We start from the raw sequence: 16,072 nt of genomic DNA, 5'->3' as shown, positions 1-16,072 counted from the left end.
TATATATTCATTTACATGGATATAGATATAAGGGAAAGGGATAGGAGTACAAATAAGACAAATACAGGAGAGGCGAAGAAGGCAGAATCGAGCAGATATCATATCCCGGCGGTGTTGAATATTTTTCAGAGGTATCTCGATCCCTACTTGAGGTGCTTTGTGGAGGGCACTTTGAGTGAGTACGCCGTCCGTCGGATGGGACGTTAAACTGCGGACCCCTTGGCGCCTTTCGTAAAGAGTAGGCTAATGCCGACGCCGGGTTTCTCTCCACCCTTCATCCTTTCCTATCCATCCCCTATGGCGCAAATGACCTTAGCTGTCGGTCGCCTCCCCTCAAAACTACTACTCGAGCAGATAACAAGTGCAAAAAAATTTCCTTGACTGGGACTTGAAGCACGAATCTTTCGATTTGTCGGGCCGATGTTCTAATATGTATATTTTTATGTATATTTATGTAAATATAAATGTGTGTATATATATATATATATATATATATATATATATATATATGTGTGTGTGTGTGTGTGTATGTATACATATATTTTAAAAAACTTGTACAGCAACAAACAATATAAGAACACAAAAAGATAACAGTCACACGATATTTCTTAATAATTTCGACGGAATTAAGCTCGTCCTCTTCAGAAGAAACAGTAGCACTCAGTAATAATGTTTACAGTTACAGTACTACTGTTTCTTCTGAAGAAGACGGAGCTAAATTCCACCGAAATTATTGAGAAATATCGTGCGAGAGTTCTTTTTTTGTGTTCCCATATTGTTTGTTGCTGTTCAAGTTTTTTTTTATTCAACACTTCCGTGTTACTTCGACGAAATCATCTATTTATATATGTATACTATGAATTATGTGCTGTTCGTCCCAAATTGAAAATAATTGTACTTAGAAAAAACAAAATGACCTACAAAGTATAAGCACGAAGAGCACCATCCATTAGTATAATTATGCCCACAATATATTCTGCTCTTAAGCACGGCAACAGGTATTTCAATTTGGCTCAGCCGGAGATTAACATATTTTATTTGCGTTAGTTTCCAGGTAAAATACTGCACACACTAGGCAAAAACGGATTGGAAGGTCTGAAATTCGAATCGAAGTTACATCCGTTCAAGTTACAAAAAGTTGATCACCTCGGAAATTTTTCCACTCGGTCACACGTAATGTGCCTGGTTCATTTACGCAACCGATAATGCCTTTGGCTGCGAAACCGCAACCAATAATTTATTTACAAAAATCCCTCCACGTCATTTTTGAGGTGTTTTTGGTTTACATTGCTGGGCGCGCTTTGATGAAATTTTATTAGTCCCACCGGTGGACGTTTTGCCTGGGAAAACACCAACGACCGGCCCTCTTCCCGTTCCATGCTGTTCTCCCTTTAATTCCCTCCCACGCGCTCCCCTCCCGAGCATAATCACCCTTTCTCCGCATCCTCGCCACCCACGACGCCGCATCCTCCCCTTTCTCCCTTCACTTCCTCTCTCTCACTCTCTCTGAGAGAGGAGGGTGACTGAAGCCCCATGAGGACGCTTAAATGTATTGGCCTGACCCTTTGCGGAGGCCTCAAAATTGAAATTCCCGCGGAGGAGGGAATTTTCAAGTCCCCTCAACCCCCCCTCTCTGTCCTTAACCCTGCCCCCCCCCTTTCCCCCGCCGACCGACAACGCCTTCAGGAATGCATTGTCGTCCCCTGTTTGCGTTGGTGCGTGTCGAGAAAAGGAGTGCGTTCCCGCTTGAGGAGTGGACAGCGAGTGAAAACTGTCCTCTGAACCGAATGCGGAGCATGAAATTAATTCGTCCGGACGGATCATTCCACGGAAGGCGGAAATATTTGGGAGGCACGAGATCACCAAACGAAATTGGAAGGATGTGAAAAATGAATCCAATTCACCGAAAAGTCGTACGCTTTAGCTGAGGAAACGTATTAAACAACATTGGCGGACGATAGAGACTAGATCTGATGAGATCATCAACCTGTTCCGTTGGTTTGTCGCCCTGTACTATGCAGAATGCGGGGCGAAAATGGCAAATTCTGGGCTATGATTTTCATTTCCTTTCTGGTGCTTCCTACGACTACTCTATATATTCCGTCCCACACAAAAAGACTCAACCTTTATCCGAATATAGGACGAATCCAATAGAGTTTCGTGACCGTCTACATAACGTTGACTTTGTCCTTGTTGTGATGTTGCCAGGAATGTGGGCAACAGAGCCATTCCAAAATAAATTATCTCAATTGATGAAATACTTATGTACCGATAATGACAAGCAACAAAGTGAAATCTTGGTGATTTAGTTTAAAATTAATTATGAAATAAATTTTAATTGACTATCGTTTAGACTAATTATCACAATTACAGTAGGCGAACTATAATTATTCTCAGTTTCGAAATTATTGTGTAAAATTTTTATAATGCCCGAAATTTAGTTTCATTTGAGCATACTTGAGCCCAAGCTGAGTAACGTGGGTTGAATAGTTGTCGAATATTACAGCTGAGGTCAAACATATATTTCACAGAAAATAATTTATTACGACTAAAACCCTTCTCAGTCAAATAATATCTGAAGACGGAATTTGGAAATGACTACTTACTATGGTCTTTCAGAGTCGATGTCCCAAATTCAAATTTAAATTTAATAAATTAATTGGATTCGTTTTTTATAAACATCTTTAGTATTTGAAATAAGAAGTGGGTACTGAACCAAGCAAAAGCATCCAATTAAGGGGTCGAACGTGTATTTCACATTGGCAACTTACTTGTCTCACCTTGATCTCTACAGGAATCAGATGAGTAAATGTAGATATAATGCATTGCGAAGTTTACTAACTAATTTTATAGTTCGTTATGGTATTATATCTCGAACTATTTTAAAGTAACTTTGAAAAATAATTCAGCATATGCATCTTTCGCAAGGGAATGCATAGACTCGCTTCTCGTATCAGCAATGATAGGTCGTCGCTGCAGATGACTTAAACGCATTTTGCTATATGATTGTCCTTTTAAGGAAAGTCATCCAACATTTAAAAGCTTATAATATGAGAATATGAAGTTTTTAATGGAAGGATTGTATTCATTCATCGCAGGACTAAGGGAATTTTCATATTACAATTCCATAATACGTCTTTACATATATTGGCAACTCGTTCCATTAACTTGATCATTTATCACTTGATTTACTTCCTGTGTTGTCGCGTTTCCTCACTTATCCTTTCTTTTTCTGCTGTAACCCATACCTCATTCCCATTAAAGTTCTCTTTTCGTACATTGCAGCATTTTTTCAATCCTAGGTTACGTCTAAGGTTATCTTTGGGAAAATTATTTTCGTTGAATATTCTATTCTGTAATCTATATGCATACATGCATTAATAATTAAATATATCAATAGAATTTAGTTGAAATGTTTGAAAAATGCAGTTTTTAGTTCAGAACTATTGTTTTATTATCTTAATAACTGTTGGAGCAGTTGGAGCAGAGTTGGTTCAAAGGTTTTGAATAAACCCTTCCGGGTATTTATTCCTTTATTATTCTCCATCCTCCTCCCTCCCATCCTTCATCACGTCTCCTTAGCTACCTCCTATCTATCTCCTTGTTCGTATTCTTAAATTTAGATTTTATGCCCATTTAAATCCGCCTATTTAACGTTTTTCCTTTTACGACCCTGATGTTATGTGAATTCCGAGGACACCAGGATACTTAACTTCAGTCGTTTAATAGTCAGGAATTCGAATGAGTTTAAGAAGGCTTGCCATGTATGCTCCCTAAATTACGTACGTACGAACCTAATAACAACATAAATACGTTTATGAATTAGGTGGTACCGGCACATTTCCTACGCGCCGAGATTAATATGCTCTTAATAAATTATGGCGTCATTAATTAACCATATATTCGAGGAATTAAGATAATTTTACGAGCGTAATTTTGTTAATGGGGATGAAAAACGTCTTCAGTTCAGCGAGCGCAAAAAAAAAGAAAAGGATTTCGGATGAATGATGAAAGCTGTGAGGGGAAAAGAAATTTATTTCATTCTTTTCTTGCTTTTAATTTTAGGAGTACGGAACTATATCGTCACCGTTTAATGCGGAATGACGGGCAAATTGCCTACCGGAGTTGAACATTCATGGACCTGTATCCAACCAAAATTTAATACCCCCCCCAAAAAAAAAATGAGCATGGTATATTTCAGAATCAACAAAAGAAAACCTCTCGGCGTGAAGGAGAGGGAGTAGGGAAATTATTTTACGATTGTCGAAGCGTGACGTGACCACTTGGGCGCGAAAGTATTTTTTTTTTGTTCTCCAATTAATTTGATCTTTGTTATTTATTTCGCTTTCGCATAAATCCGCCTGGCTCGTGCGCGAAATTCTTTTGCCCACCCCCAGCCCCAGTTTCAAACTGTTTCCCACCTTCCTTCCCCCGACATTCATTTCTACCCCCGCCATCCTACCCTCTTGCTTCTCTCCTCATCTCCCTTCCCTCTTACCCGTTCCGTTTCATCTCTTCTCTTCCTCACCCCCGCATTTTTATTCCTCCCTCCATCAAATCGTCCCCAACCCACACTTACTCCTCCCCCCCCTTTCAACCCCTCTCCCTCAATTCTTCCTCCTCCCATACTTACGTCTTTTAATCCTTTTCACAATCCCTTTTTATTAGTTTTATACCCTTCTCACTAAGTAGCAGCGGAAAACGTATTGCCATCGTAAAAAAATCGATCTTCCGAGAGAGAGGGGTATGCAGAGAGAGAGAGACGGGGGGGGGGCTGGCAGAAGGAGATTTCACGAGGGGTGTCGGTTTTTAAGTGCCTACGTGTACGGGAAAAAGGAAGAGCGACGCTTTAGTTTGCGTCCCTTTTGTGCCCCCCTCTCCCTTCCCTCGCTCAAGCGCCTCGGCGGCGTTTTATCTGTCGCTGTTATTAGGAGTTTTATTCCGATTTTTTTTATTTATGCGTTCCTGTTGTTTCGCAAATTATTTTTCCCCTTTCTGAGCCCTTTTTTTTCATTTGAACAAACCGAGTACGTTTCGAAAGAGTATGGGCAATACTCTCTCTCGCAGATTTTCTTTTTTAGGAGGTTCAGATTGATTTTTTTTCACGAGAAACTAGCTCTTTTTGTCACTTCGCTAATATTCATTGGCAAATATGGACTCAAAAAAGTGGGATTATGAATTTTTTGTCTTTTATTTCTCTCGCACCATCTTCTTCAGTTCTGATTTTTAAGGGCAAATGTTCATACGGATCTGACTTGTTTTCCATAATCTGCTGTGATGTAGCGTGCATTTTCAAAATGATATTGTCATTATGATACTCGGTAAAATTTAATGATAGCTGCGCTGTGAATGCGTAAGTGGTTCAGTTCATATCAGCGCTATCGGCATTAAATAGAATTATCATATTTAATTTAATAATTAGGCTCCGTCAACCGGAAAGTAATTATAGATTTGATGTGATGGCGAATCAACGCACTCAATCACTGGGATGAGAAAGGATGATTGGAAATCGATGCGTCCACGGGTCGCTCACATCAACTACCAAACTGGACAATCTTTAAAACTCTGTTTCAAGTAATTGGGCTCTTCTATAAGTCTTTTTGCAGAGGAATTTCGTCTCTTTAAACGATTGGGTGCAGTATCGTTTTATTTTGAAATTAAAAAAAAAACTGAGAGACTTGGTTTAGCTACCCATGGAAACAAAATCAAGATGCGTCGATTATTAGATTTTGGGATGGATTGAATCCCTCTCAAAAGGATATTCATTTAAGTTTCCCTTCGGAGAATGTTGACTAATACTCGCATAAAAAATAACAAATTTATTCACTGAGCATCAATTTAATTTATTATGGGATAATGAGGATAAGATCGATGATTATGATACTTATTAGTGATCAAAGAACTCCTGGATGCAAATCAGATAAATCTATGAAGTGGAATGATTGTTTGTTTTCAAATAATATTTAAATTAATGTAAAGAATGTAGATGATGTCCACTACAGTTACAGGCAATACGTAATATGAGCGTGAAAATTTCTCTATGCATGTGAAACGAGCTGCTGCGAACAAAGAGGAAAATAAAATTACCTTTGATGAAATAATGCCATAATAGGCTACTTAGAAAGAAAAAATACTTCTTTTCCTTGGCGCTGTCGTTTGCAGTTATTCTGATACCTTCATCATACCTCTTGGGGTAGTGACATCTTAAATCTTTTCCTTCTGCACTTGATCTCTCTAATCTTATTCAAATGGTTTTAAGAAATATGATTTAATGGACGGTATGCCGTTAAAGGAGGATATTGCACTTCCCTCGGCGTTTGTCTAATTTCATATCAAATTACTTGCCCTTAATTTGGTAGTAAGCTTTTAATTCCATTCTTAAACTTTGTTTGTCTTGAAAATATATTTTAAATTCAATTAGGACGAAGAGAATCGTAGAGAGAAATTTGAAATCGGAATTTTTCTCGTCAACTGTATTTCCAGGAGGAGTGTTTTACACTTGTTACTTCTGTGAAAGAGAGAAGAATAAACTAAGAAGAAGATTTTTAAAAGTACCCCACGAAATAGACAATGATATATCACTGGTGCAAAACAGTACGCTTGACTCGCGAAACGATTAAAATAATCTTCCTCTCATTTACCTCCAAGCCTCTAAACCCCCACTCCTCTGGTGCCCCGCCTCCCCCATCCTCCTTTAGATTTGCTCCTCCGCCCTTAACTCTAATCCCTCATCTCTTCCCTGACATCCCACCTCCAAGTTCATCCACCCCTCCTCCCTCTTTACTTTTTCCCCAAATGAGTGAGCCCTTCGCTGCTCTTCGTACCTGTGTTATTACCGTGAGAATGGCCATGGTGGCACAGAAGACGCCGTAGGTCGTAACTTAATTTCCGTGTGAAATATTACAAAAGGTGTTATCTTAAGAGGATGACGGAATGTAATTAAACTAAGCCCTCTCTGCATTCTCTCATTTCCAGACTTTATTTGGTAATTCTGTAAGGTAAGTGGCAAGCATCTCACCTTTATTTTGCTTCGAGGGATAGTCTAAGCGTACACTTGTAATGTACAGTTATTAGTTGATGAAAATAAAAATAGTAGGCCAAGTTTAATCTCATTCAAATTTTCTCTATTCATGTTTCTTTTTATTACATTTTTCAAGAAAATTATCCAAGAACTTTCTTTTTGTGACAGTCGAATTCCCTATGTCAAGTATGATATCCTTTGGTCATTGATGACGTATTTCAACCGCTTGCATTTTCAAGTCATTTTATTTCATTTGATATCATCAGCCATATTTCAAATGTAATTAAAAATGCGTTCATAAATGTAAAAATACTTTTTTGCTTATTTTTGAGTCCTTAAAACACCCACATTGGTTCGCTTTTTCGGTGTTAATTTTTTAAATGTTGGTATTTATTTAAGAGTTGTAATAAATTATCTCTCTACAGACGCAGATGAGGTTAAGTGTGCGTAGTGATTAATCTTCCACGCCACATTCTTGTGTTTCCACGGACTCACCGAGTCGTTGAGACTCTTCGAAGCGCGAGACCCCTAATTTAATTTCCTCACCTGATGTTACCCTACGAATTTGCGCGCAACCAGATGAGTTTTAGTCGAATAAAATCCCCATTCTCTCCCTACTTCACGCCAATTCTCAAATTTTTATCCTCAACAACCCACTGTCAAGTAGATTGCCCGTGTGCATTGCCAGAGTTGGCTGTTAAGCAGGTTTTTTTATTCACCATCTTGAGTTGGTACGTTCATCTTTGGTTTGATTTAGGGGTTTAAAACACATGGAATAATGAATTCTGTATCATGATTATTGTAAATTATTTATTTTTATTTACATAGGACCCTTCAAGCAACCGCTAGAGAGTGTGGCAGGGGGTGATTACACAAGATGCTACTTTTGAGTGGTAGTTGATTTTAGGGGAGGCGGTCGACAGCTAAGGTAATTTGCACCATTAGGGATGGATGGGAAAGGAGGAGGGTGGAGAGAAACCCAGCTTCAGCAATAGCCTACTCTTAACGAAAGGTGCTCTAGGGTCCCCAATGTAACGTCCTATCCGACGGACGGCGTACTCACTCAAAGTGCTCTCCACATGGCATCTCCAGTAGGATTAGGGATTGTGATGTTGTAGGGATGATGAGTAGGGATTAGGATGGTGCGGTGGCGAACGTACATCTACCATACTTAACGTGCTTCCTATCCAGAGGACCCGGGTTCGAATTCCGACGGCGGTTTATATTTTTCAATGGAATCCCGATCCCTACTGAAGGGCAAAAGAGGAGATGAAAATATTTCGCGAAATCATACTTGATGCTTTTGATTTCATATTTGATTCTCACACTACATATACTACTGCATCGTATCCTCTTAAGTCACCGCGAGAGAGCACATGAGACAGGAGGGCATTCTACATTAGGCACGCACAATTATAAGGACGTTTTTCAAAAGTTTGTTGGCTAAAAGTGAATTTATATTCCCTTAAGGATGAAAAAAAGTTATATTTTTACTACTGATGCGAGACGGGCTTTTGGTATCACCTGCTAATTTATCCGCTGTACCTCTATAAGAAAAATGTCAACAAAATAGCCCGCATTGCAAAAATACTTCTTAATTAAAAAATTGTACTACATTAATTAAAATATTGTAATTAAAGTAAAGCGCAACGAAACGAAATATAAGGCTATTCTTCATTTACCGCACGAATCATTGTATCCGAGGGTCCAAATCCGAGATAGAAAACAGAAATTTTCCTCATGTGTAGCAGTAGTGATAACTTGCGAGAACAAGCCCGTGCTATGATCGCGCCACTGAACATTGAGCCCCGCTTCCCTCACCCCTGGACACCCTTATGTTCCTATGAGCGAAGTTAAAAGATAGACGATAGCGTTTTCGTTATCCAACGCTTCAATACACAATTACAATAGCTCGCACGCGTTATGATGCTCTGAAATCGCGGCCATGGCCCCTTATCGTAAGTGGAAAAATGGTATTTAAAACCTGTCAGTTCCATCGCCTTATCTCCCAGATCTTATGTTTATGATTTAAACAACCAGTGTGTTCGATGGGATTTATGAAGTGTTCAGCACGTACACATGCCGTTCTCTCTCGGATTAGGTGAAATAAAAGTCTGATTTTAGGTCACGAACAGGACTTACTCCGATTGTAAATATAGGGAACATATCCAGAAATGAGATCTGTCTGAAATGTGGGAAATATTTTAACTTTCGATCTACGAGGAATTTCGATCTAAAATTTTCCAACAGGTCAATGACATTTTATGACTATTTATTTTCAAATCTGGCTTTCATTCCCCTCAATTCATCCAGTTCTGAAATGAAATCAAACTTGTTAGAACCCTATATGCTAGGTACATCCTGACTACCACCATTAGCGAATTAGTTCAACATTTCAATGTCAATAAATCAGTTTCAGTTGCCTTTTTACGAACTAATATTTTCTTTCGACAGCGTGTGTATGAGGCAGGCGAGAGTAAGGCAGAATTATATTTATAACAGCGATGTTAGAATTACAATTGACTTTCGGGATTTCTCATTTAATTCTTGTATATTTATCGTAATTAATCACCCAAAAGTAGAAAAATATCATTGTAGTAATACAATATGTCTCTAGTAGCATTATATAACATACATGATAAAGCACTTAACCCACGAGCAAGTATGGACCTAAACAATTGTCAATGCTGTAGAGTTTTCACACGCTTCACGAAAGTGGCAAAGTGACGCGACTGAGGTTTTATTTATAAATTTTCTGGTGAGCCACCAAATAGACTTGACAAGAATTTCATTCGCGAAGGAATATTTTTCTAGTACTTGTATTTCTTTTTAATAACCAACTGGTATCGGAGAAGAAGTTATTGGGGAGGCTACCGACTGCTAAGGTCATATGTGACATTTAGAATGGGTGAGTAATTTGGCAGGGGTACGGTATTCAGGGATTGGGTAAGGGTTAAGAAAAGCCTGCCGTCGGCATCAACCTACTCTCAAGGAGAGACCTCGAACAGTCCACAATGTAACGTCCCATCCTGGTAACGGCGCTCTTCACTTGACGCACTCTCCATGTAGTACCCCCGAGTTTGGATTGTTATGCAACTGAAAAATCCTACCACTTCCGGGATTCAAATCCTTGCCCCTGGGGTGGGAAGCCAGCACATTAGCCACCGCACCATCCCTATCCCCAACATGTATCATTCCCGTTGCATTCCGCCACAGTCAAAAAGCCGACAGCTCTGATTGAGGACCGCGGAGGACGTCCGCCAGAGGTTCCCCAGGAATATTTGCGAGTGTTGTTGCTCACCGTTCAGTCTTTTCCTGTAGGTCCCTCTGCAGCTGCTCGACCAGCCGCCGAAACTCGGCCACCTCCTGCTCTCGCGCCCTCTTGCGTCCGTCCTCCAGCTCCTCAGCTCGCCGCCGGATCTCCTCGTCCACTACCACCGTATCCACGTTGTCGAGGCTCCATCGCTTCTTCTCGTCCTTCGACTCCACCTCCTCCATCTTCAAGGAATGACTCGCCTGCGAAAGGTCAGAGCAGAATTGTCAGGGGCCATATCAAGCAATTGGGTGTCGGGACTTATAGGACCAGTCACTTTACCATCATGGTTAACGATAAACTATTGATCACGAGCCAACAGTTTTTGTCTGGGTTAAAGTATACATTTGGAAAAAAATTCAGGGTAAAATGTTATATGTGCCTCTTATTTTGAAAGTAGTTACACGTCAGTCACCTTGAAAGGAAATGGCAATAATGGCATATAAATGGTAATAAATGGCAATAATTTAATGGAAAGGGTGTCCAACTATCGTCCCAGAATGACTGAATGAGACCGAACAAGTAATTTTAATCTTACATGAATAATTCACCAAATCTTTGGTAATGCCTGTACAACTATTTTTAAGGATGAGAAAAACCAAAAATAAAATCAAAACAAATGTACATACTTATTAGTGAGTGCCATCGAACAAAATGTCAATACGAGGATAGTTCCCCAAATAAAATGAAGAACACTCCGCTCTTTTTATGTTCATTTAATTTTAGTGTAACATATTTAAAAAAAAATTAACTTTTATTATTTATGTAAAAATATTCATTTCATTCCGTCATCCTTTATTATCTATTGCATATATTATGGCCAAAAATGATCTGAATTTTGGTAAAACAAATATACTTTTATATAGTGTTACAGCGGGTGTCATAAAATTTATACACAAGAGCTTTGTGTGCTCATTAGTTATCGTTATATTTTTTTATATTTAAGTGTGTTACAAAACAATTTTTTCTACTAACGTGGTTCAGAAAATTCAAAAGAGTTTACATCCCTGATTTGGTGCATATAAGCATCATTAATTCCCGTTTTGGTGCCTCTGAAGCATTGTAATAATTTTTTCTAGGATACATCGTAAACCTCGTAAAAGTGGTTGGAATTAAACGATTTAAGGGTCCAAGTTTTTAACTTTTTGAATTTGACAGTAGCCATTGATTATGGGAATGAAAAATCAACAGTATGGGACAAAAATATTTCTATAAAAATTGCTAGCTCGATAAGACAGTGATCTAAATAAAATATTGGTTGTAATCATGATGAAAAACAAAACAAACACCCGTTTTCATATTTCCACGTCATCACTAATGTTTCCATGGATCTGCTCACCAAGGTGAAGGCTTCATAGTTTCAAAGACCATTGTGTATTGTCGATAAATTTTGTGGTAAGTTTCGTGATTCGGGTGTTTTTTTCGCGCTCAATATACGATTACGTTTCCCTTCGTGATAAACAAGTTCGAGTTTAATATTCTTATCACACCTTTTACAAGGAAAATAACCTGCTTACTTCGACATATATTGTGTTTTGGGCCGATCAAGGATGGGAAATTAGCTATTTCAAAACGTTTTGAAATTAACAACCTTAACGAAATTTTGATACCAGGGAAAGCATTTTTGGGGGGTCTTTCCCAAAATATCGCCTTTGCGGCTCGTTCTCCCTTTTTTTAATGAAGTTATCACTCGTTTGAACTTTGCTCCCGCGGGCAAAAGTGGTAACATAAACGGATGTCACCCTCCCTCCCAGGGGGGATGGCTGGATTCCCCCGACGGGGAAGGGGCCGTCCTCGCCGAAGGGAAATTTTGGCAGCGAAAACAGGTGGCGCGCTTGTGTGGAGCGCACGCTCAACTGAATCGCCTTCCCCTCCCACCGTTAACAACACCACCGCACCCCCCCCCCCGCCCTCCCGCAACCCAGAACCCTCTAGCACTTGGAAACTTTTTATTTATTTTTTTAACGCAAGCCTTTTTCGTCAGCGGTGAAAACAATGAACGAAACACGGCGACTTTGGGATAAATTATTTATTTAATCGGCTTGGCAAATGTTTTCGAGAACTCAATTCCGAGCGGGAAAAGTTTTCGTGCCGGAATCAGAGCGGGTTGAGAAAGGGAGGAGTTTGCCGGCCGGCAGGGAACAACACGGGAGAGTGTTCCTTTTTATTTTTTTTCCCGGCGTTACCTTTTTAAGGGGCATCATACAGTACCGACCATTCCGAGAACAAAGATAGAAATTTCTGTTCTCGGTTGCATAGAATAGAAGTATTTACGAATGCGACGTTGTAAATGAGGGCGGATGAGTGTTGCCACAGTTCCCGGATATTTTTACATATCGCAGGACTTAAAAATATTTTCTTGGGAATGTTGTGGGGAATATTACCAACGCCTGTTACGTTCTTATGGATATATTCAGAAACTCATGATTTTAAACTATTATATTAGTAGAGCATCTGGATTATTAGACGAATCTGGATGGAAATCACTCAAAGAAAAAATGTTAACCTGGTGAAAAAATCCCTTGCATAAATTGGAAAGAAGTCTCTTCCGCGATGACGTTGCATATATATTATTAGCATCATCGCTTTGCGGTAGGAGAGGTCACAACAATAAAGTTGGAGAGATTAGGTGTAGAATATTTAGTTTTGATATATCATTTTCTCAACGGCGTATAAGGGAACAAAATAAAGTTATCCGACCGTGCTTGGGTAGGAAAAGCAGTTTACTTTCTTCATTATCAGTAGCTTAGTACACTATCTTTACTTCATCTAACTTTATCTTATTGCACTTATTGTTTCAAGCAACTAGCCTCGCATGGATAACATTTTTACAGGTGATTAATATTTAAGCAAAACTTAAATAAAACATTTAAAAAAATTCATTTCATATACCTTGTCGCATCCCAGGGACAGAAAAGCATATAAGTAACATGTGTGACACCGGCAAAGAATTATGCACGGATATAGTACGTAGTTCAGAAGAAATTTGTAGCTGAGCCAAGTTTTCCGAATTAAAGCTATTTTGGTCTTGATGAACTTCGCATATATCGAAAGGTGAAGGTTTGAAATGCGTCAGTAGATTTGTAAATGATATATTTAACCCAAAAAAACAAGCTGAGATGTTGAAAAGGTGGACTTAGAGCGTGCATAGATACTTCTTAGGTAATTGAGATAAAATTTATGCGGATAATTTTGGCAAAGTGTGAATTGGGAAGAGGTTAAAAGAAGCTATTGAAGGAGAAGCTGGAACCTCAACTAGGGAAAGAATGATTTCCTTATTTTGGTGAGATTCCCAAGCATAAATGTGCGTTTAGGTGTATGGATGTGTTGAACCACCATTGAATAGTGCTCGTGGTTCCAAGGACCCCTCGCTGCCAAGGCAAGTGCTATGAAACGGAGAGATGAGGATGGGCTGGTCGGAGGAGTGTGGGCCAAGAACAATGCTGCTCTCCTCTGTCTAGCGGCTGATGTTGGGGAGGAGTCGGAAGACCCAGTGGGGCATGGAAATTTAGATGACGCCCAAAAGGGTTCGTGCTGCTCGTAAATGCAATTCAATAAACTCAGGGTGACTTGGCAAGGAAATCATTTCCCCTTTCAGCTGCCCTTACCTATAGTGGTTGGATAAGGGTGAGCCACAATATACCCTGCAGGGCGAACCTAGGAGACTTTTGAGAACCCAGCGCAAGCGGCCGGTCAAAGGCCACCATTTTGAAATGTGCCTGTCCCTTTAAGACGTCCAGACTTTTTTGAACAATCAATTATTGTCTAAAATCATATTAATGCAATTTTTTCCTTGTCTTAAATAAATGCTCATAGCAATAAATATAAAATAGTAAAAAAGAATTCCTTTGAGGAAAAGAATCTGCTGAAGGCAAACTGTGCTGTCATAGTTCTGCTAAGACAATTTTTTAAGAGTCATATGTGGGGTTCACTTTTCTACAGATGTGAGACTTAGACGATAGGAACAGCAGAGAAAAGAAGACTGGAGATTACATAAATGTTGTGCTGAAGAAGAATTATGAAAATGAAATGGATATACTAGAGTAACAAATTAACAAGTACTTCGAAGAGTGCGTAAAGAGAGAAAAGGCTTTTGGAGGGCAAAGGGATAAAGGAAGAGGGAAATAAAATGGGGTATATTCTGAGTTTAGACAGTTCGTTCTGAAGATCATAATTGATAGAAACGTGGAGGAGAGGAATCAAGAGGAATGTCTACAGTAAACTGCGGGAATCAAATAACGGAAAGTATTGTTACAAGAAGTTATAAGGGAATGAAGAGTTTGGTTAGAAACGGGATATACGTGACAATATTATCATGGGTCAATGTAGATTTACATTTTCGGAAGGAAATCAATGGTCAAATAAGCCAACGATCGGCGACTAGAAGATGTTGATGGTGGTTTGAGTCTGTTCCAAGTTTACGTCCTTCCCAAGCAACAATATCATGTGACATGTTTTAAATCACTCCTTGTTATTAGACTAGGTGGCGACACCAGGTTTTCAAGACCCACCAAAGATTGCTATGCCGTCAAACAACGTTGAACGAGGATGGCACGCAATTAGCTGGTTATTTATTTCAGATTTTTATCAGTTTTTCAAGGATAAAAATTCGTTTTGTGCAACCATATTTATAATCCCATTTTCCCAATTTTATCCATAGCACAAAACTCAATTTACTTGCACAAATAAAGGAGCACTTTCCCTCCATAGCTTATTATATAGTATAGTTTAATATTAAGGTCTCACCTAAATAAACGTCCCAGTTTCAGAGCGTAGAGATCAATTCCCTTATTTTTACTTTCTGCGTGAATAGCGATATAGAATGGAATATTGAATGCACTAATATTCCCATATTAAACGTAAGGCAAGCTTTGATGTTGAGCATAACTAATTAGCAATTTATTTCATTTAGCGGGAATCCGCGGAGTTCCGAATGAGTAACGTTTCTCACTGTCCCCAAAAACTCGAGTTAAGAGTTTCTGAACTGAAATAATAGTTAAAAGATTACGATAAGTGTAATGGGGATTACCTTTCGGATGAAATAGCTTTTATATATGTACGCTTTGATCTCATAAAATCTTACATTATGCTTCTCCCGTTAAGGACACGATTATTGCTTGACAATTTTGAAAATTTGTACTCAAATTAGCTCGCACAAGACGCGGTAATCTGGTTTCGGTTTTATTGGGTTCGGTGATCAAAAGGTTTTTTGAGCGCGATAGAATTCTATGGCACATTTTACCAAGTTAATGATGCCGTTAATCAAATCTCAGACCTCTGCCAATTTTATTCCATTGATAGGGCATGCTTTCACAAATATGGCGTCATTCTGAGAGCAATTCAACCTCATCGATTCGCTTTATCGAAATAGCCCATGGCGGGATTTTTAGTCGGTACGTAACATATCTATATCCACGTAAACGTGCCAGCTGCCACAAGAGTGTGGAGCATAGGGTGTTGACTTTTGGGTATAAAATGGAAGGGTCCCAACCATGAAGGTAGAATATAATCTTAAGAGAAGAAACATGCTAAATATTTGGTAGAGAATTTAATTTTGCCGGCAGCATCTCGTCCGTCTTTTTACTGGTCTGAAAATGGAGCTTCATATTTACCTATCTGTATTTAAAACTGAAATATGGACACGACGATAAACACCGCTTAGAACAGCTATTTTTTTAATTAATCTACCCTTTCGGGAATTTTATTTGATTTCACTTCATGACTTCACGTTTGAATTG

The 16,072-nt window shown here is 39.0% G+C and overlaps 1 protein-coding gene across 5 annotated transcripts in view; it reads right to left on the bottom strand.

Annotated features, from left to right (window-relative positions):
• Positions 1 to 16,072, bottom strand: part of LOC139694042 (protein FAM184A-like) — a 392,188-nt gene that overhangs the window by 281,742 nt on the left and 94,374 nt on the right. For all 5 annotated transcript variants that reach the window (XM_071592452.1, XM_071592450.1, XM_071592448.1 and 2 more), the window contains exon 5: positions 10,323 to 10,537. In XM_071592452.1, the coding sequence (XP_071448553.1) occupies positions 10,323 to 10,537 (215 nt within the window). The remainder of the gene's footprint in view (positions 1 to 10,322; positions 10,538 to 16,072) is intronic.

The sequence above is a fragment of the Hetaerina americana genome, unplaced genomic scaffold (genome assembly GCF_022747635.1).
Source record: "Hetaerina americana unplaced genomic scaffold, ioHetAmer1.1.p SCAF_5, whole genome shotgun sequence".
Lineage (NCBI taxonomy): Eukaryota > Metazoa > Arthropoda > Insecta > Odonata > Calopterygidae > Hetaerina > Hetaerina americana.
Note: the sequence above shows the minus strand (reverse complement) of the source record. Positions and strands in the feature narration are given on the sequence as shown.